The sequence below is a fragment of the Chelonoidis abingdonii genome, chromosome 5 (assembly GCF_003597395.2).
Source record: "Chelonoidis abingdonii isolate Lonesome George chromosome 5, CheloAbing_2.0, whole genome shotgun sequence".
Taxonomy (NCBI): domain Eukaryota; kingdom Metazoa; phylum Chordata; order Testudines; family Testudinidae; genus Chelonoidis; species Chelonoidis abingdonii.
In genome coordinates, this window is record NC_133773.1 from 133,414,262 (window position 1) to 133,442,238 (window position 27,977).

The window sequence follows — 27,977 nt, forward strand, 5'->3', positions numbered from 1 at the left end:
GGCGGGGTTCGGTATGCGGCGCGGGAGGCTGCTGGCCAGGGCGCTGCTGGCTGCGCTGCCCCCAGGCGGAGCAAGGGCAGGAGGTGGGGCGAGCTGGGCCCTTCCGCACGTGCCGTTGCCGCCGCGCAGGCAGCTCAGCAGCCGCAGCGACATGTCCGAGGAGGCGAAGAGAGTGGCCGCCCGGGCGGCTGTGGATAACCACGCGAAGGTGAGCGGAGACCCTGGAAAGACACCCCCGCCGCCGCAAGGGGCGGGCCTCGGAGTTTGCAGCCGCTTCCGTTCATCTGGGAGGGCTGCACCAGATCTCCCCACCCCCGGGAGGGGTAAACGTGACCCCCTACCCCCAAGCAAAAATTATTTGCACATTCACTGTCAAAGTGAACGTGCAAATAATTATGCGTTTTAACACATGCATGTGGGCAAAGAGGTTGGGGATTTTGCTGCAGGATGGGATTCTGCCCTTGCAGCTTGTGGGGGGATGGCATAGTTTTATCCGCTCTGGCCATGTGCCTGTTGCACATGTGCCTGTACGGTTGCTGCTAAGCTTCGTTGTTCATTTTTTCCTTCTTTTTAGATTGCCTTTCAAGGGTATTAACAAAACCCCTGTCTAATATCCTGGGACCCACATGACTGCAGCTACAGTGCATACAACAAAAAACCCTTTCAGTTTTGTGCCTTTTCTGGGGGACAGTTATAACAAGCTAATAATGGAAAAGTTGTCTGTTACAGGACCAACAATTCTGTGAATTAGTAAAGTATTATCTGCATTCTGCTCCACCTCAATTTCCGTAAGTGATCTGTTGAAGATCACATAGGAACAGCACCTTCTTTAGATCTGTTTTTGGTACATGACTGTCTGGAACACATTGAGCCTCAATCAGTTTGAAAACAAAATCCTCCAGCAAATCAGAACTGTGGAGTGATGATCTATGCTGTTATGGAGTTGAGACTTCCATGTACTAAGCATGCTCTTTATTCTGCTAAAATAGAACACTTAAGCGTTGCCCTTTTAAAGTGGGAAAAGAGTACAGTTAAGAATGTGAATAGTTTATTTGTTCTGTGTCCAGGAAAGCTGTCAAGGCTTTTCTGGCTTCCCCTGTAGCTGGTTAAAATGCATGGTCTGACTTGGCTTGCAAATTAAAACAGGTTGTGGCCTTGTCTAATTTTGTAGGAGTTGCTTCTTAAGCCTTTTGTTAACAGTAGTAAATAAACTGGTAGGAACTATTGCATGGGTTCTCCCTTTCACTGATCTTTTCACATCAGAAGTGGAGAGCTCAGCATTTTAAGGGGAGCATTTTAAGTTGTATTTTTGGGCATTGCAGCTGCCAGTGTAGTTGTCACTGTTCCCAACACTAAGCAACACACTTCCTCATTCCTATTATTATTTATTCATATTACAGTAGTGCCTAGAGGCTCCCGACTGAGAAAGGAGCCCAGTTGTGCTAACCACTGAACGTACACTTAGTGAAAGATGGTCCTTGCCCTGCAGAACTTAATCATACGCCCTGATCTTGCAAACACGCACATGCTTAGCTTTGATGACTACTCATGCTAATAAAATCAAGCATGTGTGTTTTGTGGATCAGGGCCTTAGATTTGTCAGCACTTTGTGGCGGAGATCATATTTTTGTTTAGTGTTTGTACAGCAGTTGTATAAAAGAGTCCTGATCCATAACTGGGACATGGTCTATGCTTAAAAATTAGATGGACATACCTGCTTCATTCAGGGGTGTGAAAAATTTCATGTCCTGAGTGCCGTGGTTAGGTTGACCTAATCCCTGGTGCAGACATGGCCAGGTTGACAGAAGACTTCTTCCATCAACCTAGTTATTGCCTCTCGGAGAAATAGATTAACTACATAGTAGGATGTATCTACCCTACAATGGCATAGCTGCAGTATAAAGGGCCATCTTCCTCCAAGACACTACTGACTTCCTCCAGAATGCCACAACTGTAACAATCTCTCCAGAACACCACACTTGCCACCATGGATATCACCTCCCTGTACGCCAACATCCCTCACCATGATGGCATCGCTGCCTGCCTTGATACCTACAAGATGAGTGCAGCACCTGGAAATCCGCCCAAAACACTCTATACATGACACCAAACTTATCCATTTCATCCTTTGTCATAGTATTCTTTCCTTAATCTGAACCTTAGAGTCCAAAAATGAGATACTAGCATGAATTCCTCTAAGCTTAATTACCAGCTTAGATCTGATGCGCTGCCACCAATCAGGACTCTGAGTGCCTGATAAACTCTGGTCTCCCAACTTCCCTGGGACCCAGACCAGACCCCGCTGCATCGTAATACAAGGAAATAAACTCGTTCTCCTCCTCAGTGCCTCTCCTAGGCCTTTCCTCCTGGTTACCTAGAAGATCGCTGGATTCAACTCCTTGAATCTTAAAACAGAGGCTTTCCACCTCACCCAGAGGCATACAGATTTAAGCTTCGTGAATCTAAACAAAGGGATTCCCCTCCCCTCCCTTCTTTCTCCTGTCTCCCACCACTTCCTGGTAAGTACAGACTCAATTCTTGAGCCAATGGGAAAAGATCAACAGTCTTTAAAGGAGGTTTTAATAAAGAAAAAAAAATAAGAATCTCTGTAATACAGATGTAATATTACAGGGTCTTTCAGCTTATAGACCAGCAGAGAAAACTCACCCAGCAAATACAGTTTAAACACTTCCAGCAAAACTACATGTCTGCAAATAAAGAAAACATTATAAAGCTATAACCACGTTTTACTTATATCACTATTCTGAATATATAAGAGACTGTAGCAGGGAGATTGGCAAGAAACCTGGTTGCCGTCTAACCCTTCCAGGATCAGAGAGAACAAACAAAACCAACAACCACAAAAGGCTTCTCAAGAGATTTGAAAGTATCTTGTTTCCTGATTGGTCCTCTGGTCAGGTGTTGCAGGTCACTGTTTGTTAACCCTTTACAGGTGAAAGAGACATTAACCCGTAGCTATCTCTTTATGACATCCTTACCCTCCACAGCTTCACATTTAAGAACATAAGAAGGGTCATACTGAATCAGGCTAATGGTCCATTTAGCCCATGTCTTTTGACAGTGATGGGTGTCATGTGGTTCAGAAAGAATTAACAGAACAAGGCAATTATCAATTGGTCCATCCCCTGTTGTCCAGTCCCAGCTTCTGGCAGCAGAGATTTAGGGATACCCAGAGCATGGGGTTGCATGTGTGACCATCTTGGCTAATAGCCACTGTTGAACCTATCCTCCTTGAAATTATCTAATTTGTTTTGAACTCAGTTATACTTTTGGCCTTCACAACATCTCTGGCAACAAGTTCTACAGGTTCTGTGTGTGTGTGTGTGAAGAAGTACATCCTTATGTTTGTTTTAAACTGGCTGTCTATTAATTTCACTGGGTGACCTCTTGTTGTTGCATTATGTGAAGGGGTAAATAACATTTCTTTATTCACTTTCTCCATATCATTCATGATTTTATAGATTTCTGTTAATCTGCCATCCCCACCCCCAGTAGTCCCAGTCTTTTTATCCTCTCTTTATATGGAAATTGTTCCATGCCCTTAATCATTTTAATTGGCTGGATGGATGACCTAAACTTCTTCATAGATTTTCACCACAACTTCAACAACCACCACCTGTCCATCCGACTCTGTAGAACACTCCCACACCAAGATCAAATTCAAGGACATGACAATTCACTTAAAAAGTGGAACCCTGCAAATGACTACACCTCTACCCTGCTACAATGCAGTTGTGGGGAGCCAAAAATCCCTACCGCGTTATAGCTGAAACCCCATTATATCGGGGTGGGGGCAGCAGGGCTCCAGCGGTGATTTGGGGAGCCCCAGACCCTTTTAAATCACTAATGGAGCCCTGCTGCCACAGCTCCGGAGGAGGGGCGGCAAGGCTCCAGGGGTGATGTAAAGGGCGAGGAGCTCCCCACAGCAGCCAGAGTCACAGGCCCTTTAAATCACCAGTAAGCCCCGCTGCCGCAGCCCCAGGGTAGTGGTGGCAGGGCTCCGGCAGTGATTTAAAGAGCTCTGGCTGCTGTGGGGAGCCCGGGCCCTTTAAATCGCCAGTGAGGCCCGCTGCTGCAGCCCCAGAGTAGCAGCGGCAAGGCTCCAGCGAGATTTAAAGGGCCCGAGGCTCCCCACAGCAACCAGGGCCCCAGACCCTTTAAAGCGCCACCTGAGCCCCGCTGCCACAGCCCCAGGGTAGCGGCGGCAGGGCTCCAGCGAGATTTAAAGGGCCCGGGGCTCCCCGCAGCAGCCGCAGCCCTGGACCTTTTAAAGTGCCACCGGAGGGCCCCTGCTACTGTGCTATACGCGAACTTGTGTTATATTGGGTCGTGTTATAGTGGGGTAGAGGTGTATATACAAAAAATCCACAATCACCACATTACCCACACAGATCCATCAGCCATCCCAGACACACCAGAAAAAACTGATATCTGCAGCCAAGCACTCAGATACTGCAGAATTTGCTCCGAAGAGGAAGTCCCGGATTTACATCTAAACACACTTAAGACTGCCTTCGCTAAGCAAGGAAACTACACCAGAGAAGAAGATTGCATCATGGAAGTGGCCACCCAAATACCCCAAGAGAACCTGCTTCAGTACAGGAAAAAACACCCTGCTGACCATGCTCCCTAGGAGTCACCTACCACCTAACACTGGAATCCACATGGGATCTCATCAAACATTTACAAACCATGTTTGATGGGGACCACACTCTGAAAGAAATCTTTCATGATCCCCCTCTTCGGGCCCTCAAACAACTCCTCACTCTCACCAAGCACATCATCAGAAGCAAGTTCCCCACAGACCAAGACACTCCAACTCAAAGTAGCACCAGACCCTGCCAAAACACCCTACTGTCGGCTAACCCTCAGTTGGCCACTGCATTTAAGTGGTCTAATTCAGCGTGTGAGCCCTTATGCTTAATGATCTATCCTATCTTACGTTTAGCTGAGACACTCTGATTACTTTCTCCAGACTGAAGAAGTGCTCTGCAAAGCTAGAAATTTGTCCCTTCCACCAATATAAGTTGGTCCAGTAAAAGATATTACTGCACCTATGTCGTATCTCTCTCATGTCCTAGGACCAACATATTTTTCCTTTCTTAGGTCTTATCTTAACTATGCTCTGTCTTCACTATTAACACTATACCATACCCTTACCAGTTGTTCACCTCACCTACCTACGTTGTGGTAAAAACTACAAGTGCCTTGGCTCCACTGGGCTTTTACAGCAATGTAGCTAATGCACATTAGTTATCCTGCTTTCAAAGCACACCTATTTTGGAGGCAGTGAAGACATAGCCCTAGTCTAGAGAAGACCATGCATGTCTTGTCTTACTTAGATTGTTGTAGGTGGGCTGGAGTTCCCTGTCTGTCTCCTCCTTCTCCTATTCTTGACCTTGAGCTTCCCTGTGAGGATTGCAACTTGGTTCTGTGTTGGCCTCACATGACCCAGCCCCCAGCAGGAGTAGAGCAGAACTTAGGAGACTGAGTCTCTTCCATTTTTGTGACGTTACTGGCACCACTAGGTACATACAGATGTAATTGTCTGCCATGACTCCTTTTGCAGAGGAATCTCTGGTGGTGGTGGGCTGGGATAATGTGGGAGCTCCCAAACTTGGGCCAGATTTAAAGAGTTAAACTTTTTGTCATTGTCACTTAAGGGGCCAGTTAAATCCTTAACCCCTGTGGGGTATGATCTGCTTTACTCTTTTCCTTCTCAATCAGGCTTACACTGCAACAATGTTCCCACAGGCCAAAGCAAGCTAGCTCCATCCAGAGCTGTTCAACTCCAATCAAAGCATCAGCCACAGGAGGTTGCTTGATATGTAATTCAGTGATATAAGATTTATCTACACTTGAAATGCTACAGCGGTACAGTTGCAGCTGTGCTGCTGTTGTGATTCAGTGTAGATACTCATTACAGTGATGGTAGGATTCTCCCATCTCTTGTTAATCCATCTCTGAGAGGCGGTAGCTAGGTCGATGGAAGAATTCTGCATTGAGGGTTAGGTTGGCTTAGCTGTGTCACTTATGCATGTGGACTTTTCATACCTCTGAGCAACATAGCTGGGTTGATCTGACTTTTTAGTGTAGACCAGGCCTAAGAAACATTAAACTGTACATTAGATAATATGTAAAGACCAAGCAGTGGCAACTTGTGGCTGAACTTATTTGGGGAATATGGCTAAATGCAGTAGGATCTCAGAGTTACGAACACCAGAGTTATGAACTGACCAGTCAACCACACACTTAATTTGGAATCGGAAATACACAATCAGTCAGCAGCAGAGGCAATAAAAAAAAAAAAAAGCAAGTACAATACAGTAGTGTTAAATGTAAATTACTAAAAAAATAAAGGGAAAGCAGCATTTATCTTTTGCATAGTAAAGTTTCATAGCTTTAGTAAGTCAATGTTCAGCTGTAAACTTTTGAAAGAACATCCATAAACATTTTGTTCAGAGTTACGAACAACCTCCATTCCCGAGACGTTTGTAACTCTTAGGGTCTACTGTAGTAAAATCTTGAGCTAACATTTTATGATTCTTTTTCTGGCATTAGCACAGTTCCAGAAGTGAACTGAAGCTTTGTATGCTGACTGAGGAAGTTACTCCTATATGAACAGCACAGAAGTATGCATGGGAGGCAGTTAGGTCCCATCAAAACTTAGATGCCCAGGTGATAGGTAAATATAAGAAGTGGATCCACAGTGCAGAGAATGCCATTGCAACATGGTAGTACCCATCCAGTCCTCCACCTCCCAGTGTGTCTAATTGTATAATACAGAAATGTGTAGATGAGATTGAATGGTCCTGAACCAGGCTACCATCCTGGAAAACCCCAGGGGTATGCAGTTAAAACTCATCTATGCTGAAAGACTAAAATCCTGCTTTAAATGCATCAGGAGGCTATTGTGTAGGAGGACTTGGACTCAGTTACACCATGTATCTACAGAGCAGACAGGATCTGACCTCTGGATGTGAAGGACAGCTACTCTGCTTCAGGGTATATGCTCTTGCCTTCCTTGCTTTGGGCAGCAGTACTGTTTACAAGCGATATTGTTCCCAGCAACAGTATTTCACCGTGTGGTTTCCTTGAAACACAACATCAAATGGTTATTTCAACTTCCTCCCCTGCTGTGGCAACCTCTGAAGGCTGCAACTGTCCTGCAGAGTGTTGGGCAGACAGAGAAGCTGCACAGTTAAGTTAGTTTTCTCTGGTGTGGGTGAGGGAGAAGAGGCACATCTGCTGGATGTTTACAGGAGGCCGAGAACTGCTCTACTCCAGAACCAGGCTTTGCAAACAGAGATGCTAGTTTAAAGGAAGGTGCTGCATCAAAAACCCAGGGTTAAAATGAAACATTTTATGAGTGAGCCTTTATCCCAAGCCTCAGGAAGATTTTCAATGCTGGTATTGTGGGAGGTGTTTCCCAGGCATCCTTAACCCCTCTATGATCTACACTATTATATCCCTTCATCCAAAGGGCTATGATGTTTTTGGAGCTGACCTTTCCCTACTTCTTTGCAGGATTAGTCAGGCTCCTGTATGCTCCGAATGGGACAGGCCTTCTAGTTTTCCTAGACGTTATGGGCTTGGGTTTCAGAAGTGCGAAGTCCCCACAACTCCATCCAAACCAACAGGAGCTATGTGTGTTCAGTGCCTTTTAAAATCAGGCCCTAGATAAATATACAGAGTATCTGGTATGCTGCTTAGAATTCCTGGTCATGTTGTGCCATAAAGACAAGCTGGTCTCCCTCCCCGCTGTAGAGCGGTATTTTTCTTTCCCTGTCTGAAGTAAACAAAGGCGACTTTGTGTATCAGTTTAATCACTGAGCAGGAGGGTCCTTCTGCAGAAGTTGTCCAGACTCTGATAGCAGAAGCAAAGAAAATATTCTTTTGGAGCAGGGTGACCATATTTCCCTCAACTTAAAACTGGACACCGTCATGTGGGGCTGGCTCGAGCTGCTTGGAGTCGCCGCTGGCCTGAGCCCCACTTGAGCCGCCTGGCATTGCCCCGGCCCAATCTTTTTGCTAAAACAGGCATTTGTCCCATTTGCTCTTGCGAGTTTGTCACTCAAGACCTGCTGCAAAAGCAAATGGGACAAATGCCTTGTTTTGACAAAAAAATCGGGACACCTGGGACAGAGCTTAAAAGGGGGACTGTCTGAGCCAAAATGGGATGTGTGATTTCCCTGTACTGGAGCCTTCCGTAATGTGCTATGAAAACATTGTTCTCTCTTTTTCTGGTTTGCAGAATAACCAAGTCCTTGGAATTGGAAGCGGCTCTACAATTGTCCCTGTTGTCCATCGACTAGGTATGGTGGTAATTTTGGTTCCATCCAAAGGAAAATCCTCTGCTCCAGGAGCCCCAGCTAATTTGGAACGCTGGTCTGGAGAAGTGAAATGTAATCCCTCCCTACCTGCTGGATAAACAGCTGACTTGGAGTTAAAAACCTTGGGTGTGTTGATCGGTCAGCACATCTGATTTGAGGCAGAAAGTAAATCCAGTCCTTGTGCCTCAGTTTCATTGTAAAGGCCGTCACCAAGAATGAATGAGTTTGTTGGTCTGTAGCTTTTATTAGACTTGAGCTCTGCGCTGCTGTTGCCAGACAAATCAGTCTCCTGAATTGTGCTGCGGCTGGAGCTAAAGGTCTAATTCCAGGTCTCCCACTGACCCATAGTGTGGCTTAGGTTAAGGGACTAGCCCATTCTTCAGCAGTTGACTCATTTGTAAAATCGAAGTAACGTTACTCCTTCATCTCTCAGATATCGGGAAGGCTAATGTTTCAGTGGTGCTTTGAAGATGTGGCATTAAATCCTGCTGTAATTCATATGTCCTGCAACTCCATTGATGGTACTGGGTGAAAGTCAGGGCAGAGTTTGTCCCATAAAGTGCTGTGTATAGGCGAACTATTAGACTAATGTGACCCTTTTGTTACCCGGAGTTCTTGCAACCCAAAGCTCTTGGTAACTTTCACTCTGTGCGAGGTGGTGTCAGGAAATAAATCAGGATTGAAAGCACTCTTGTGTTGTCCTGTTTGTGCCAGCCATCTATCAGTTGGGTGGCCATGTCTCCCCTGATTTATTTCCAGACACCTCCTTGCACGGAGCACAAGAGCTTTGGGTTGAAAGAACTCCAGGTAACACTTTAGCAAGTGGGCACCAGTCTAATTATACAGCTGCATCTCCCCAAGGTGCAGTGTGTGGTACAAGCAACGTTTTATGGGTTAAGAAAGGGCAGGAGGCCAGGGCTCATTTTTAACCTTAGGTCAGATATGCTCATCAATTGCTGTAGAATCTTTTTGAGTCAGTCAGCTTGGGTCTGCTCCTTGTTCTTGAAGGGAGGGATCTGCAACATGCTTAATTCTAGAATGGAGTTCATCTTGGCTACAAAATATGGACAATCAGCTATCTCTTATTGGCCTCCCATATAAAACTGAACAGCCCACTATGGGGAACTGGGACTGCTGGATAAGCTCTGTTTGTGTTTTTGTTCCTTAGCTCAGCAACATAAGGTCCCCTCTGTTCCAAATGAGAGTTTGGACTGTTCCGCCCATCAGGACTCTGAGTACTCCTTGGCGACTTGCAGTACTATTGGTGGCACTATCTATTGTCTGGAATTTCAGTGGGATTATGCACGTGAGCAAGTGCTGTTTGCAGGATTGAGACCTAACAGCACAACTGATAATAGAAGATGGGAGAGAGCAAAAGTCACTGTTAAGATTGAGAAGATGCTCACTTGTGTACATTGTTTGTATCTTGTTGGTTCCAGGGTGTAGGATGTTAGTTTTTAGTACTTGTGAGGTATTTTAGGATTTGGATCCTCTGCTTCTGGATTTTGTGGCTCAGTATCAGAGCTGCTCTGCTTCTAATCAAATCTTTGAGCCATGAATACATTTATAAAGCACTGTTGGCCTTCAAGACTGCTGAGCTTGGCCTTCTGTTTGAGCAGTGGGGTGCCTAAAGCAGGGCTTTCTGAATGATCAGAATAAGTGAGGAGTTTGCCTGCATCACCTGTTGCCATTAGATTGCACTTATCCATGTTCACACAGTCAGGCTGTTGGATTTGAATCAGCATTTTGTGAAAAAATTTATTAGGGAATTATCTTAATATGTCCATAATACCATCTATTATCTTAATAATACATGTTCATCCTTTCAGGAAGGAAACATTTAATTATTTTAATTGAAATACTGGATTTTGCTTCATTAGTCATTCTCCTACCATATATTTAAATGCATTTTATTATACATGATATGAGGCCCTGAGGCAGCAAAATCTTTCAGACAGCTGCTATTATTCACCTAAAGCTCTCTTGTTTACAAGGAGTGCAGTAAAATGTGTATAATATAGGATTTAATTCCCTAGGTGATGAATTATTCTTTACTGACTGGGCACAATTCTTGCTTGCTCTACTGCTCCGATATGAGATGGGTCATTAGCCTTTTCATCATAGGCTGACCCAGAGAAGTTGTTTAAACATGATTGTCAACAGAAGCTACAGTTTATCCAGCACAGGATGACACTTGTTTGTAATTTGTGCCTGACTCTTCTTTGCAAATACAGGTAAGCCCAAGTAACTGGAATGTTTCGAAAAGGCTGTTTGAACTAAAGTTTCTTAAAGTTAAACTTGTTTCACTTTTCTCTAGCTCTATTGTTCACTGAGCAAACTAATGCTTCTGCTTCTTCCTACAGCTGAGAGAGTTAAACAGGAAAATCTGAATATTGTCTGCATCCCAACATCTTTTCAGGTAAAAATATTCTCCCCTCCGGGGCCCTTTCTTATGGTTAAGACACTTGGGGTTACATTCTATCACTCTATGGAAACTCTGGGGCAGTTTCTGAATTAGCTGGTACTGTAAATCTGCCCAAAGCCCCAGTTAGTTAAAGGAGAACTTTGCTAGGTTACAGCGCAGATTCATGGCCAGGACTTCAGGTGGGGTGGTGGATAGTCATTGCCCTGCGTTGAGATTCACAACAAACCCATGCACCTTTTGAGAAGCTTATGGTGTTGAGTTTCAGGCAACGTGCGTTATGTTTGAGTTACCATATGGCTTGCTCCATGGCTCCAGCTGTAGAGAAAAGCTATGAATTGTGTTGAATTAGGGGCTTCATCCAAAACCCCTTGGAAAGCCTCCCCCTGAATTAGCTGGGCTTTGCATCAGGCTCTGGAAGAGGTAACATTTGAGCTGCACGGGTGGGATCACGTGCACAAGAGGATATGGAAGTACACATAGCTGGCTTGCACATGGAGCTCCTGAAAAGAAATCAGCTTAATCTGTCCCGTGCTGTGCAACCTTTTATGTGAACATGCTTTATACCAGCTTAGCTGTAGAGCTGCGAAATGTTTTCGGAGAGAGCAATAAAGGTCTTGTGGAAGCACTGGGACTGGATGTCAGGAGAACTGGGTTCTGTTCCTGACTCTGCCACGGAGTTCCTGTGTGACTTCAGTCAAATCGTGTTCATTGCTCTGTGCCTCCCTTTCCTTAATAACGAAATGAGAATACACAGGCATGTTCTTCCACAGTGTGCTTCCCCTTTAGAACATGGCATGAGAGTGATGTCGTCAGGCAAGTTCATGAGACAGGAAGGGCAACAGACCATCGGCAGAGGCAGTGTGGCCCAGTGGATAGGTCACTGGACTGGAGGTCAGGAGACTCAAGTTCTATTCCTGGTTCTGCCACTGACCTGCTCCGAGACCTTGCTCAAGTTACTGCACCTCTTGTTGCCTCTGTTTTCCTTCCCACTCTCTGTCTGTCTTGCCTGCATCGCAAGCTCTTTGGGGCAGGGGCACTCTCCTGCTATGTGCGTGTTCAGTGTGACACAGAGACCCATTGGTGCCAGCTAGCAGAGGGTTCACTGTTTGTTATGAGAAACTCCTGTCTCAGATCTGATAAACTCATTATGCGTAATACCCTCTTTTCATAGTATTTATCCATAAAATGTAGCATGTGAGGTCTCTACTGAAAGTTGGAATTTACCAATACTCATCATGGTTGCAAGATGTATCACATTCAGCTCCTAGCAAGAGTGGTAACACAATCATGCTACTGTAATACAAATAATTAATAATTATGTTCATTGAAAGAGTGAAATATAAACTCTATACACAAAATGCTGCCAAAAGCACAAAGTAATTATTTAAAAAAAGAAAAAGAAAAATGTATCTTCTGTAATCTTTCATTTGGAATGATCTAGGGTGTTATATGCAACAATGTATTTGAAAAAAAATTCAGAGGGAAGTGACTTTATTAATTGATATTGTCTCTTTAATTTCCCTAAAATGGTAACATTGATGCTTGTCCCAACTGTATATGATCTAACTAGAAACATGGGTAAACTTCTTTTGAGCTCAACCATATTAGTTCTTCACAGTGACAATTAATTGAAAATTAATGTGTACAGCCTTTGTCAGTGCTCCAGTGTGAAGCAAGGCTGTAAGAGGCTGCACATGGTTTTAGGTGGAACATTAAGTTGGAAAAATTGACCTTTCATTGGTGAGAAGCAAGATCTTTCTGAATTGTAGGAGACACGCATGCTGTAGTTTTCTGTGTTCGTTCCAGTATCGGTGATGGAACTTTTCGTATTGCTCTCTGCTTACCCACGGGAACCATGCTGAACAGTTGTAGCTGAATCTAGTGCAGACCCTGCTCATTGGAGAAAGCATGCTGTGTCACATGACTGCCTGGAGAAAATGGGAAGAGGACAGTACGGCATGCATGGTTGTGCTGCAATTTTTAGCTGGCCTTACCATGTGGGTTGCACTGAGACAAAATAATTATTTTACAGTTTTAGGTGACAACTAGTTACACTAATGTAGTCCTTCAACTTGGCACAATATTCTAAGTTCAATTCACTTGTCTTTTACCATAGGCTTTTCTTTTTCACTGTTAACATATGCATGTAAGCATCTGGATAAGGAGGTGTAGCCAATAGAGCCCTGGACTGAGAGTCAGGAGACCTGGGTTCTATTCCCAGCTCTGCTATTGACCGATTGTGTGATCTCGAGCAAGTCATTTCACCACTTTGTGCCTCAGTTTCCCCTCCCACACTTTGTCTGTGTTGTCTCTTTTGACTGCAAGCTCTTCAGGGCAGGGAGTGTCTCTTTCTGTGTGTACGTACAGTGTCTAATGTAATGGGGCCCCAAATTCAGTTGGGGGACTCTAGGCACTACTTTAAATGTTGTACGAGTTATACAAAACTCTCCTTTCTGCTTCCTGGCTATGGATGGCTAAGGAGTTAGTACAGGAGTTATCTAGCACAGAGAAGTAGGGACGGAGAAGCTGACTCCTGTTTCCCCTACCCTGTACCTTCAAGATGAAGAGTTTGCTTTTGGGAGTTATAAGGGTAAATGCCAGGATAAAGCCCTGCAGGATGGGATTCATGCCTGGTGCGTATCCATTGACTCTGGGAGAATTGTTACCGGAGCTAGTTTGGCCCTATGTGTGCAGTTAAATTCAGATATGTTATGAAATGATCATGACCATTCACCCCAGTGGAGTTCGATTTACACAGTAGAAATAACAATAAAAAATGTTCGATAGGTTCTTGGACACTAGGTTTGTAACTAGGTGCATACTGAGGAGCCTGTTCATTTTGGGGGTCTGACACCTGGAGACATGGGGACAGATTTTGCCTGGCACTTTATGCAAAATAAGCACTAACTACCACCAGATGAGTGTGGCAGCATTTTACTTCCACTTCCCCCATGTGTACATAATTGCGTGAGGTGTAAGGCAGAGGAGAATCCGTGTCAGTGGGCCTGAATCAAACCCACCCACCCCAACACTGGTGTAAATCCATCGAAATTAGTGGAGCCAAACCTGTGTGTATAAGATTGGGAACCGGCCCTGTGTATCTGTGTCCGTTTCCTTTTGAGTTGTGCATGTACTGATCATCTGGGTAGCCACCCGGGGGTTATAACCTAGCAACTGGGCTGTTTCTTGGCAACAAACTGTAGGTTTCCATCTAATACCAAGGAGAGCTCTGGGTTCCGCCTAATTAAAGCAGTTGTAGAGTCAAAGCAGGCTGCGTGTCAGTGAGATTCCAAGTTCTGGGCAGTTCCATGTCTGTCTTGCTACATTTAGGAAACCTTCTTCGTGTACCTATAGGGGAAGTCTCATTCTAATCCTTGATGTGTGTGCAAGAGCCATATCGTTACTGCTGCTTTATCTCTTGGTCACGAGAATTCTGCACTTGCTTATGACTCTGAACCCAGCCTCCCCATCCCACTGGAGCGAATAACTCCTAAATGCTGTCGTTTCCTGAGACCTGCATGCATGGCAAATACAGAGATCTGGGTCCTCAGCTGATATAGCTCCATTGACTTTGAGTGGAACTCCACTGCCTCTCTCTCTTCCTCAGGATATGGCCTGGAAGGTTTAAAGGAGAACCTCACTGTAATATTAAAGATTTGAGTAAACAGAGAGTAAAATCAGGGAACTCTTTAAAGAAGTGTCTTAGCCTTGGAACAAAAATTAAATAGTAGGACATGTCAGCAGTAGTTCGAACTGCAGGGGGGCTGATATGTTCCCGGTGTTGCCATTGTTTTATACAATACTCAAAAGTGTGCCAGGAGCTTTTGACTTGACCGAAGTTATATTAGGGATGAATTTAGCTCAGGTAATGCAACTTGCTATTAACACTTCCCTGGATGGGGATTGAACCTGATACCTTTGGGTCTATAACTAGGAACCTCTTCTGCTTGAATTAAAGGGATAGCGGCAGACTCCTAAACCTCTAGATAGTGTAGCCAGTACAGGGGACAGAAAGCCACTCTTCGTTAGGGGTCTTAGACTCATGACAAAGCGTGACAGGATCAGGAGACTTCCCCAGTCTTTGTCAAGGAAGTTGGTTTCCCACCCTCCCCAATTTCTCTTTTAAAAGAAAAATTAGTTTCTATGCAGCTACAAAAAGCAGTTTCCAACTGTTAAACCTACCTATACTTCTGTGGGGTGAATATTACTATTCTCATTGCACAAAGGGGGAGCAAACTGAAGCACAGAGAAAGTAACTCATTCAAGATCACACAATGGCTTAGTTTGTGGAAGAGACAAATGTAGAACCAGGAGCCTAGTGTTTTCCGGATCTTGCAGGATTTAAGTAACTCCCACTGAAGTCAATGGGAACTGATGGTGCCTTGCAAGAGGAGGAACCAGGAATCCTAACATACAGCCTGCTCACTGTAATTCAAAGCAGCGGTAATACCCATTGTTAGAGAATGCCAGTCTCTTACTAGCAAAGGAGACTTCTCCTTGTTACTTGGTTCTCCTGCTCCTGCTGCAGGAAAAGATGCCTTTGGAAGTTGAGACTGGAGAGCTCAAGCCGTCTCTTCGGTCAGACCTTGGAGCTGGGACACCAACAAAAGAGCTTGAGCTGTTTGTGCAGCTTTTATAGAATCTTTTAATTATCAACAAAATGTTTGTCTTGTTTTCATTGTGTAGGCACGTCAGTTGATCCTCCAGAATGATCTTAGCCTAAGTGACCTGGACAGGCACCCGGAGGTAAGGGAACTGTAGAAATGAAATCGCTTCTGTATCTGTGGAGCATTGATAACTTCTTCTGCAGAAAGGATCGGGCTAGTGTGTTGAGATAGTGCCCTCCCCTTTTGGCTCTCGGGACCCGGGTTCGGATTGTGAGCTAGGGCACAGGTGGAGATGAGCCTGCTGTGTTTTAATCCTAGTTTGCTCTCAGTGTAGCACCACAAACCGGCTGAGGGTCTGTGCTCAGGAGAGAGCCAGGGATGGACTAAAAGATGTGCAGGTTAAGAGTGGAGATCCAGCACCTGAGCTGCAGGAAGCTTGTTCTATCAGATTTGTTTGACCCCTCGGTTTCATGAGCACTAAATCCACTCCCTAATCCTGAACAAACACAAAATGAAGTAACCTAGAAGGGCCAGACATTGCATGTTTGAATTTGGCCAGGACTCAGGGGCTAACAACCACTCCTGGGGTAAAGGTTCGATGGCACCTTTAGCAGCCCAGCCTCCCTGCCCCATGCTGCATGTCAGTTCAGCACTGATCTGGAATGAACAGTGCTGGCTGCTGAGTCACCGCCGCCACCACTTCCTACAGGACCTACATTTTCTCTGGGAGTTTCCCGTTCACATACTGTCCCTACTTGTGTAACAAGACTAGACCAGATCAGCAGCTTGCCGTGGCGTGGTAGATTACAACTGGACTTGCTGGCTGCCTGCTGTTTAGCTGTGGCTGTGTATTTGTGTGCAATTGTTTTCAAGAGACACTTGTATTGAGCCATCTGGCCTTGAGTCTACCCAGAGCTAGTTTTCATTGTACTCAAGAAGCCATCTAGAAATCAGTGATGGTTTCCAACAGTGTTTTGGGTTCAGTTTGGTGTTGGCTAGACTGTCCGTGTAGTATCGGACCTCCTGTTGGCATTAGGATACTTTTCTGTGCAGTAAGATGTGGGCAGCTCTTAGTGGATGCATGAGTTGTGGGGCTGAGTGCAGCTGTGCAAACAGCAGGTGCCTGCTTCATGACAGTTTTCATGACAAGCACATTTGTTTCCCAAGGTTTCCAAGCCATGTTTTCTTTTCCCACAGCTCGATGTCGCCTTTGACGGAGCTGACGAAGTGGACTCTGACCTCAGCCTTATCAAAGGTGGCGGGTAAGCAGTGCCTTGTATCTGCTTACAGCTGCAACGCTGCAGCCAGGCTTAAACAAATAGATTAAACTACTTGTCTTGTTAGAAATGTTTGTGTTATGATAGTATAGAGAGGGCTAAATTGAAATCAGGGCCCCACTGTGTGTAACGCTGTCTAAAAACTTAGTAAGAGACAATCCCTGACCTAAAGAGTTTATAATCCAGTATCCAAAAGGGAGTAGGGGGTGGGAGTAGGAGCAACATCTCCATCTAGTGATACAAGCCGTGATTGCTTTGGGGCTTGGCTAAAGTTCGTGGGGACTTCTTAATTCTTTTACGCAGATCAGTCAGGAGCGGATTTGTGTTCTTGGGATTCTGTGTGAATTCAATGCTTAGAAGGGTGTCAGACTGACAACCTTGGGTATCCACACAGCAAGTATAGTAATATTGGCCCGTCCATCACTGTGCCTCACCCTGGGCCTGATTGGACCACCTGTAGAGGTTGAAAGAGAGCAATCTTCATGTCCTGGATTTCTGTGCTAAGTCCCCTTTGGGCAGAGACTTTACTTGTTAGTATGCTTGGCTGATTGCCATCTCCCCAGTGACCATGGCTATCAGTCTGGTATCTTTCACAAGCGCTAACTTACATTAGGTTTATGGGAAGTGGGAGGGGGTCAAACAACCTCCAGAATGAGTGGGGAGAATGTGAGGGATACTGTCATCCTTTGGGTCCACCCAAGCATGATGAGGCCATTTTCAGGTGTTTACTTAATTTTCTTCACAGAGGGTGCTTAACACAGGAAAAGATAGTTGCAGGCTATGCAAAATGCTTCGTCGTTGTTGCCGACTACAGGTAAAATATGTACTGCATTTCATTCCCACAAGGTAGAGACAGGGGGCCAAATTCAGCCATAGCTAAATATGTGAGTTCATTCACTGAGTGAGCCCATTATTTTGCTTCTAGCTCTGTCAGTGAGCGCTTGGCCCTCGATGTCAATGGGAGCAGGAGCAGGCCTAAGTAAGCCCAGCTCTGCTGACACCTCATGAATTGAATTTGACTTTTTTTTAATTTGCAAAACCCCAGAGTTCCCATATTTCAAAATGTGCTCGCTTCAGAATTTTTCTGTACCCATGCCTTTGGGAGTGGGTACGCCCAGCTGCCTGGCCAGCTTTCCAGCTTGGCTGGGCATCGTCATCTGCTCTTGGGCTAACTTCCCCCTCTGCTTACATCTGTAGGATAATAGAAAATTAGCCTACAGTCTTTCTGCACAAATGTCTGGGTGGTAATTGGATGAAATTCTGTGGCCTGTGCTATACAGCAGGTCAAGCTAGATGATCTAATGATCCCATGTGGCCTTAAGATCTATGAATCTGTCTCAAAAAAGGCTTAAGGAGGATCTGAATGGAGCTCTAGGCTTTCTGCTGCTCCTCTGAATTTCCCCCTAATGGACTTGGATGTTGTGTCCTTTGGGGCTTTATATATGAGTGTATTATTATTATTTATTGTATTGTGTATTATTATGTAATGTATCATTATTATTTTAGTATATTTTAGGTGCTGTAATATTAATATTAATCCTGTTTAAAACCAATTTCCTGTAGAAAAAATTCTAAGAACCTTGGGGAGCAATGGAAGAAAGGAATCCCCATTGAAGTCATCCCAATGGCGTATGTCCCAGTGACCAGAGCAGTGACCAGGAAGTTTGGGGGCGTTGCTGAGCTGAGGATGGCTGTTCGGAAAGCGGTCAGTATGATCAAAGGTCTCTGAAGAAGGCTGCTCCCCCCCCCCATGGGTGTGCATGGTATATGGCAAAACAGAAATGTGACGGATAATGTGTGTGCGAATATATGGTTTGTGCTTTTGAATATTTATAAAAGAACAAAAAACCTCTTGGCTTAAATTTTCAAAAGTGGCTAGTGACTTTGGGCATCCCCTTCTGGAGCATCCCCTTCTGAAATTCTGGCCCTTTTACAGTGTCTCAAGTGAGATAGCAAAACACAGTGTATGCTCCATACATTTCTGGGATATATTGGGGGCACAATTTTGTTTCAGAAAGTGGCGGAAGTGGGCACAGCCATTTTAGACTTGATTCTAACTAATGGAGGAATGGGTTGTGAATCTGAAGGTTCTAGGCAATTTGGATGAAAGTGATCTTGAAGTGATAGATTTCAAGATTCTAAGGAAAGAAAGGCGTGAGAGCAGCAGAATAAGGACATTGGACTTCAAAAAAGCAGATTTGAAGCTAACTTAGAGAACAGGTAGGGTGTGTGTGTGTGTGTCAGACCTTTAGCTCCCCTGGCAGGTGGCTTGAGCCTTCAGTCCCTCCGTGGGTGCACCAGGGCTCCTGTGAGCTCGAAAATATTTACTAGCTGTGCTCTGGATGGCTCCAGCTGAATTTAAGCCTTGATCTGTGCCAAACTCCTAGGGTCTACCATTGACTCAACTGTGCAACTCTGGGAATATCACCTATCTTTTTTGGTCCTCTCTTTCTTCATCTGTAAAATACTTGCCTCCTTAACAGGTGCTTTGTGAGAATTAGTGGGTGAGGATTAAAAGAGAAATATAGTGTTTAATATCATGTATTGTTCCCATTTTACTTGATGGGTTCATCTGTATTTGGTGCCTTGCAGGCTTGTTTCCATTAGGATGAGAAAATCTGAGATGAGTCAGGTCTATTCTTGAAGTCATCTTGTTTGTGGATATTTCTTGTAAATAAAGTCCTGTTACTTTGAACGCAGCAGCAGGTGGTGTCCTTCAGAATGGCCAAGTCAGCTGCTCCAAAGAGCTCTGTGCCCAGGAAGATCTGTCCCTCATCTTCCTCTGAGGATCGCACTTCTCCGGCAAACCAATATGCTAGCACCCATGTTTGCAAATGGGGCAACCCCTCCACAAGGATTAGCCCTGATGTGTCATGAGGTCTAGTGCAGCAGTCCCTCGCTGTTTTTACTACGTGAAGGGACTTGTTTGCTCTTTTTGTTGATCCTGAAAGTACTGGGAATGTCTGTTGGCCTTAATGAAGGGATTATCCTTGGCTCCAAGACTCCTTTTGTGGTCACCATTAGTACCTTTTGGTATAAGTATTATTAATAGTGGTGATGTTTTGCACTGAAGCTCTTCTAACAGCCTAGGACAGACTCTTTAAGGGTACTGACTCTATGAAAAGCATCCCCTTATCATGCTTAAATTGGTTAATTAAGGGCTATCTCTTCCACCCTCTGTGTAGAATATGACTAAACACCATGTAATAGCATTTTATCCTTGCACTGCTGAAGCCAATAGGAATTTTGCCATTGACAACACTGGGAGCAGGTTCATCTCACAAGTACATATGTTTTTAGTCCCACATTCACCAAGGTGTCTAGATGCTTTCCATAGTCCACAGCCCCACATGCTTTGATGTAAAGTATATAGCTGTGTGTGTGTTTTTTGTTGTTATCATCTTCCCCACCTGGTGCAAAACTATGAGTGGGGCAGTGACACAGTTGAATAACAGCGATTTTCTTTATTTTAAATGTTCTGTTTGAGACATTTATTTCTAATGGAAAACTGTGAGGGTAGCCAACTTTGTGCCTGAGTGTTTAAAAAAAATAAATGTTTTTTGCAAGGTAGTTAACAGCACATCTTTTTGCCTAGGGTCCCGTGGTGACAGACAATGGGAATTTCATATTGGACTGGAAGTTTGACAAGGTCCACAAGTGGAACGAAGTGAACACTGCTATAAAAATGATACCAGGTAATCTCTCAGATTAAAAAATTACTGAGTTCCAGTCTACATTGGAAATAAGGCATCAGTTGTTAACAGTGTGAGTAATAAACCATTGGAACAATTTTCCAAGGGTCGTGATGGACTCTCCATCACTGACAATTTAGAAATCAAGAGTGGGTGTTTATTTTCTTTTTATTTTCTTTTTTTAAAGATCTGTTCTAGGAATTATTTAGGAGAAGTTCTTTGGGCAGTGTAATGCAGGAGGTCAGTCGAGATGATCACAGTGTTCCCTTCTGGCCTTAGAACCTATGAGTCCATGAAGTTATACTGGTATAACTCTTTTGGTTAGGGGTGGTATATTTTGCTTCCTGAATTGGAATACGTTGTCATGGCATAAGAGTGCTTATCCTAGTGTAAAACTGTACACCCTGGATGGGTTTTTGTCACTTTTACTATCCCAATATAGTTAAAACAGCAAAACTTTCTAGTCCAGATGAGTCTTCAGATCCTAATTCAGTGAGATACATAAACCCTTGCCTAATTTTAAACATGGAAATACCAAGGTGCTACTCGCATGCTTAAAAGTAGCAAATACTTGAGTATCTTGAGTGGTGAGATGTCAGTTACATTGGTGTCCATTGATGTCAATGACTTTACAGCGCTGTAACTTCATTAGGAGAACTAGATCCTAATCTTTTTCGAATGTTCTTTGTGCTGCTTCAGGTAGGAGCACCTCATTGCAACGTTGATGGACTCTTGGAATGGGATTTTTCAAAAGCATTGAAGCCCCATTGAGAGTTGGCGTGACTTGTGCCCCTATGAGGGCCTTTCTGCATACATGCAGTAGGGCTCTGACTTCACCAGGGTAGTTCCAGTGGTCCAATCCCCCTAGGGCAGAAGCTGTTTATACCAGTGTAAAGGTGTCATAGTATTAATCCTCAATTTGAACATTAGAGTTCAAATATGAAGTACTAGCATGAAGTTCTCTAAGCTTAATCTCCAGCTTAGATCTGATAGGCTGCCACCAGATCAGGAATTGCTAGGGCCTGATCCCCCCTTTCCTCTCTCTGGTGTCCCCAACCCTCTCTTGGTGGGACACCCAGATTCCAAATCCCTTGGATGCTAAAAGCAGGGGAGAAAACCCCTTCCCCCCTCCTTCCCAGGCTTGCCTCTTGGTCTAGCCTGCGAGTATCAAGAAACCGGTTTCTCTGCTTCCCAAGAGATAAGCGTTCTCTGCCCTCAGGACAATTGAGATGCAAAATACCAACAGCTTGGCTTTGCCTTTCCCCGTGCCTGCCTTCCCGTGAGGGAGACAGGTACCTGATACAGAGGTTTCACTTTCTCTGCCTTACTAGAAAAAGAAACTTCCACAAGTTTTGAAAAAAAGAAAGCTTTATATAGAAAAAGAGACAATACAGACTAATAACTTGCATAAACATTTATACAGGCTCCTACTTAAGAAAATCTGAATACCCCAGTCTGATTTAAAAAATAGCCAATTTAAATAGACCAGCAATCACACACAGTAAGTACAAAGCAAAGCATATCATAGCCGATTTTACTTTGTTCCCGGTTTGTACTCACTGCCCCTTAGTAGAATGAGAAGAAGATTGGAATCAGCAAGGTAGCTTGTCCCTCACAGCCGAGGAACAACAAAGACCCAGCAATCCACATCTGTAAATACAACCCAAAGCTCCTCACAGCCGAATTGCTTTGGGTTCCTTTGTACTCACAGACTTTTGGTATAATATTTGAGATAAGAAGGAGTTAGGAGGAAACCTTGTTTACTCACAGCCGAGAAAACAAAAAAGACCCCGAGTATACAAATTCCCGCCCCTGACTTTAAACAATCCAGTTCTCGGATTGGTCCTCTGGTCAGGTGTTTGGTTACCCTTTCCAGGTAAAAGAAACTTAACCCTTACCTTACCTATCTACTTATGACAAAAGGTACTTGTACCAGCATAGCTATTCCCATGCAGAAGGGGAATAAGCTGTGCCAGTATAACAGTATCCATGCTGGGGGCTGCACTGGTACAACTATTGGTAAAAGAATCTCATCCCAACAGACACAGTTAGACAGATACAACATCTGTGTAGACCCACTCACTTTTAGGTGCTTTTAAAGAAAATCTCACCCTTATTTGTATAAAGGTTTACAGTTGCCATGAAGTCACAAGTTGGGCTGTGATTTGTAGAGTACGTCTGCACAGAAGCTGGAGAGTGCGATTGCCAGCTCTGGTAGACGTACACACGACTAGTTTGCTAAACATGGTACTGTGGCCATGGCGGTATGGGCTAGCAGCCAGGGTATGATCCCAACTAAGATCATAGGTACACACTCGGGCGTCTCGTCTGAGTCACCGCCTTTGCTGCCGCAGCACAGTCCTCTCATTGTGCTAGCTTGATCAAAGCTAGCCCATGTACATCCACGTGAGCTGGGAATTCCGCTTTCCATCTGCAGTGCAGACACAGCCATAGAGCTTCAGGGAGTGATTTAATTTTAGAAAGAGAATTTTTTTTAACTGTTGTATAACTTAGAAAAGGGGTTGGTCAGGTGACCTTTTGTTGGTCAAATAAAATAAAACCGAGAACTTGTACATTTCAACTCCCACTAAGAAGCTCGACTGCTTTTACCCTGACTTAAATTACACTTACAGGCAAGTCGCATCTTATGCTGGGGTTATGTTCCACTGTCAGTGCGTAAAGCGAAAAACACGTATAGTCAAAATTACATTGAGTGTAATGGCGGGCAGAATCACCTGCACTACGGGAACAGTATTTAAATTGTTCTCTCTTTTTTGTTTGTTTTAGTTTTTGCCGACCACACAAAGCTGAATTCATGCATGTTAAATGCACGTAAAATGAGACTCGCCTGTATTTAAAAAAAAAAAAAAAGTGATATCTGTATTTATGAGATCATCCACCAGGTGGCAGCATTGTTTCATTCATCTCTTCAGAACAAAATTTGTCTGAGATGGTACACAAGTAATTTAAACTCAGTTCTGCAGCCCTGCTCGTTATGTGTGACATACTTGTGAGGAAACGTGCTGTGCAGAGATGCTAGCCCTCCAGAATTTTCCATAATTTTCCCGATTTTCCATGTAATTACGAAATTCATAATTCAGGCTTAAATCACCTAATTTTGCAAGTGCACACGTATTTTGTGTGTGTATGTGTGTGCATACCGGTCACTCATCACCCCCACTGAGGTCCGACAAGCACAGTGAATAGTCTCGTGGCAGCTGGGGGTGCTCTTCACCACCACCCTGTGGTGCATACACCAACTGCGCATTGAGGGTCTGATAGGCAAGTCATTTTGAATGGGTTGGGGCGCTGCTGGGTTTACTGCCCAAGCCACAGACTGTGTGTTGTGCTCCAGTTGCCCCAGGTGGGCTCTGCGTGACAACGCTAATGCGCGCTGAGTAACGAGAGCGCTACAGTAGGGCGTGCCCGGGGCAGTTAGAGTGTAACACAGCCTATGGCTTGGGCAGTGAATCCAGCAGTGCCCCAAGCCCCACTGACAATCACTGTGGCTTGTCTCCTGTCACATCATCACTGCGCAGTCTGGGGGAGAGGAGAATCTAGAGGGGCAGGAGGAGGCACCAGAAGAAGAGCGCAGGAATGTGACAGAGGAGGGAGAAGAGGAGGAAGATCATCTTGGGAAGAAGTTTCAGGCCCAGAACTGGCCAGGGTAATTAAGAGCCCTAAGCAACACAGGAGGGCCGCTTTCCTAGGGGCAGTCTGCCCCGTCTCCTTCTTTTGGAGTTGGATCAAGGGTGCAGCTGGGGTGGTGCAAGACACCCAGGCCTCTCCCTTGGCCATTGACAGGGGATGGAGGGGGAGATCCTGTTTACTCTCATATGTGCAGACGTGCCTCTAAAATGCAGCCCAAACAGTCAAGGTGCTACCCCCAAACCTCTGTCTTTATTTGGCTTCACATCTTTGGCATTTACTGATGATATAAGCAACTTCCCTGACTCTTTTCCATAAATATCCCTAAAAGTCTTAGAGCAAGATTGGCAGCTCTGTGCAGGAGTATGCAGGAATGAGCATCAGGTTTGCAAAAAACGGCCCAAAAAACGGATTAAAACCTCTCTGCAAAGATTATATTTTACTTAAAAGAAAATACTAGGTACGCTTGGGTATAATTCTTCATCGTATGGGTGTTTCCTCTGGGTTAAACAGTGTCCCCAATCCTGGAGTATGTTGTGCATGGGCCAGTGCAACAGTCTGCCTGCTGGTCGTGTATTGCAGCCTTGGGGCCTTACACAGGAAGTGTGTGGTCATGCAATGGGGTGTTATGGAAGAGGTGTGAGGTTACTCAGATCCTAATTGATGTTTGCTATTCAAATCATTAATGGCAACAAAATCCTGGTGTGTTGCATTTCTTAATCCTTGTTCATCTCAAAGCAAAATTAAACTAGTGTACAAATTACGGGATCACTTCCACAGGCCACTCAATGGAGCCCACTCTAGAGGAAGGTGTGTCAGCTGTTTAACAGCACCCAGCAAAGCTGTGTACAACAATGCGAGGCAGGAGATGAAAAGGGTGCTACAGGGGAATTTTTACTGGCATTTGGTCACGGTGTCAGTGTTAACACTTCTTCAGTCATTAAAAAGTGCATCTGACTTTCAGTGCTACAAGTGAACATGACTCTGTTCAGAGACCTGTTAAATACACGCCATTCATTTTCATACTGTCAGGATGAGCACAGTGGTGACTTTTGGGAAAAGGAGTCTGGAGGCCTATTGTAACACATCCAGCTTTCACTATTTCGCTGTGTCATGCAACTGGTTGCCAGGGTGGTTTCTTTCTGATACTTTTCCATAGATATTTAATGCGAGAAGAGAGCGTTAAATCATCTAGTCTGATTTCTTGCATGCCACAGGCCAGAGAATTTCATCTAGTTCCTCCTGTGTTGCGCCCAGTAACTTGCCTTTTAAATCAAGGAGGGGGAAATTTAATCTTGGTCATATAGTTTAAACCCAGTGTACCACTCTGCACAGTTTTCTCTGTTGTGAAATCCTGCGCCCACTGATGTCCAGGGCAAAACTCTCATTGACTCCAGCGGGGATAGAATTACACCCAGTGTCTTGATGTTCACCATTTCACTGCGTCTGAATATGTTTTTCTGCACTGGCTCCCAGCAGTCAGTTGATATCAGCCTTGAGTCCCAGGCAGTGATGCTAGTAAAACTAATCTAAATAAACTGGTGAAAGTTGCCATGTATCACTCTCTATCTAGAGTTCCTCAGCAGAGACCTGTTGGTTTCACATGCAGCAAGTGAAAATCCTGTGCCATTTGTCTCTGTTGTGACAGTGATTCCTTTATTTTCTGTTGTGAAACATGCCCTGCTGCAAAAAGGCTGCTCGGTCGTAAGGTAGAAAAGGAAAAGAAACAGCTATCAAGAAGTGCATTCTAATGCATAGCTCCCACTGATAGTACTCCTGCAAGGCTTGTCCTCCCTTCCCTTCTATATCTCACTTCTGCTGTTACGTATAAGCTTGATATGTGTTTGTGCAATGTTTGGTTCAGGGCATGGTGCTTACTAACTGCTGTGGGGCTACTTGCTTAGCCCTCCGATCCTTCTGAGGGCCACAGAGCTGGATTCCTGCACTAATACAGAGACCCACTGGCTTTAGCGAGGCTCTCCGTGGATGCACGTGTCCTCTTGCACTGAGCTGGTTGCAAAGTCAGGGCGTTAGCAAGCACTTCACTCTATGTTCTATTCATACCCATAAGAACGATCATTCCAGATCAGCTCAATGGTCTATCTCAGTGGCTTTCAAACTTTTGTACTGGTGACTCCCTTCACATAGCAAGCCTCTGAGTGTGACCCCCCCTTATAAATTTTAAAAAAACTTTTAAATATATTTAATACCATTATAAATGCAGGAGGCAAAGCGAGGTTTGGGATGGAGGCTGACAGCTCACGACCCCCAATGTAATAACCTTGTGACCCCCTCAGGGATCCGAATCCCTGGTCTATCTAGTCCAGTGTCCCTCCCTAACAGTGGCCAGTACTGCTGCTCCAGTGGGTTGTGCAAGAAATCCTGTAGTGGGGAATTCTGGGATAATCTGCCAGTAGGGATACTTTTCTTAACCCTTTCTTCCCCCAATCAAATTCTAGGTTGGCTTGTGTTCGGAAGCATAAATGTCATAAGCTTGTGAGTACAGAGACTGATTTTGTAAAGCCATACTGGACTTTAAGGCCTAGGTCCTCAAGTGTATTTAGATGCCTAAGTTCCATTGAAATAAATTGGCGTTAGATGCCTAAATACCTTCTGACCGTCTGGCCTGGATGCCTGAACAGTGAATAATAATACAGTCCCTAATTCTAGAGGATTAGAGCAGCCGGGGTAAGCTTGGCAGATAAAAGATGGTTCGAGCCCTAATCTGTATGTGAATGTTCTATTCCTAGGCGTGGTGGAGACAGGTCTCTTTATCAACATGGCCGACGTGGTTTACTTTGGCATGGAAGATGGTTCTGTCAGAGCCTGTGAGAAACTGGCCCTCTGACACAGTCCAGCCATACGATGCTCCCTGCCTTCCAAACAGCTGTCGTAATGGTGCCAACCTGACACGTTGCCTTAACGAGCGGCCAGCTCAGTCGCAGAGGTCGGGGCAGAAGGCCTGTCGGGATCCGCTGACGTGCTACTGAATGTCTTTTTTTTAAACTATATTCTCTATTTTTTATTGTTCAGGAACGCTTGTCATTTTTTTAAAAAAGAATAACTTGAACAGAAGTTGCTTTTAACATTTGTATTTTGTTTTATAAGAAGCATTTACCAAAAAGGACTCATCTTACAGAACTTGAACCTGCTGGTTGCTCTGACCGCGTCTTGTTGTGGGGAGAAAGATGATCACAATGTTTTGTTTTTATTTAGTTTGCTGTGAGGAAAAAATAAAGATGCAGCATGTAAAACTAGAGCATATCCAGTTGGGACCTCCTGTTGCCTTACTGGAACCTTTTGGTTCTGTATTTTCTCCCGTTGGGTTTTTTACATCATGGTTTTTAATTGTACAGAATGCCTAGTTATTCTGCATGGGTAAAATTTACCCTCTGTGCAGAGGGTTGGGACAGAAGGGTTGCATAGGCTTTTTCTGCACAGGAGTGAATTTCATCCGTTGGGCCAACCGCTGCTCTGTTAAACCATTGTCAATCCGCAGTAACTCCCATCAAGAGTTATTCCAATCAGTGAAGTTACTCCAGATTGATATCCTTGTAAACCCGAGCAGAACAGGGGCCTTCATCAAGTTTACAGAAGTGTATTTGAGAAGCTTTCAACAATGTCTAGTACCTTAGCGGCAAATCATTTGGTTAGGAATGAAGACAATTTATCGCACCTCACAGCTGGGTTGATTCATGGGAGAATAGTGTGGAAAGCAAAGGAATATTGAGTCTTCCTGCCTGGAGGGGATACAAATGTAGCAAGAGGACAAGGCAATCATCTGATGTATCCTATTCCACGCATAGGTTCTTTGCATGTTACAGTGTCAAAAACGTGAGTCATCACTTTGTATGTTACGGGCACTGAAATAAAGAACTGTAATGCCAGGTTTTTGACTGTTCTGATTCTCTTTTCAATGAACTATGTAATATCTGATGGGACAGAACCTCAGTTGGTGTAAATCGCCTTCACTG

The 27,977-nt window shown here is 44.5% G+C and overlaps 1 protein-coding gene across 2 annotated transcripts; it reads left to right on the forward strand.

Moving 5' to 3' along the window:
- RPIA (ribose 5-phosphate isomerase A) lies at nucleotides 1-27,893 on the forward strand. Of its 2 annotated transcripts, none has more exons than XR_012656005.1 (9): nucleotides 1-208; nucleotides 8,276-8,336; nucleotides 10,718-10,773; nucleotides 15,466-15,525; nucleotides 16,584-16,648; nucleotides 17,409-17,477; nucleotides 18,227-18,368; nucleotides 20,259-21,251; nucleotides 22,279-27,893. XR_012656005.1 is itself a non-coding variant. In XM_032787106.2 (9 exons), the coding sequence occupies exons 1-9, from the start codon at nucleotides 14-16 to the stop codon at nucleotides 26,849-26,851; spliced, it is 846 nt and encodes a 281-aa protein (XP_032642997.1). In that variant the 5' UTR covers nucleotides 1-13; the 3' UTR covers nucleotides 26,852-27,893. The 2 variants fall into 2 exon arrangements, 1 of the variants encoding a protein (XP_032642997.1); XM_032787106.2 differs by having other exon boundaries at nucleotides 20,259-20,358; nucleotides 26,754-27,893.
- Nucleotides 27,894-27,977: the final 84 nt, after the last annotated feature.

Bases quoted from the DNA above. Each gene is read 5' to 3' on its own strand.
- RPIA (XM_032787106.2), top strand. From the start codon at position 14: ATGCGGCGCGGGAGGCTGCTGGCCAGGGCGCTGCTGGCTGCGCTGCCC. The intron at 16,649-17,408 runs GTAAGCAGTGCC...TTTTCTTCACAG, and splicing joins AGCCTTATCAAAGGTGGCGG to AGGGTGCTTAACACAGGAAA. The intron at 20,359-26,753 runs GTAATCTCTCAG...TTCTATTCCTAG, and splicing joins TGCTATAAAAATGATACCAG to GCGTGGTGGAGACAGGTCTC.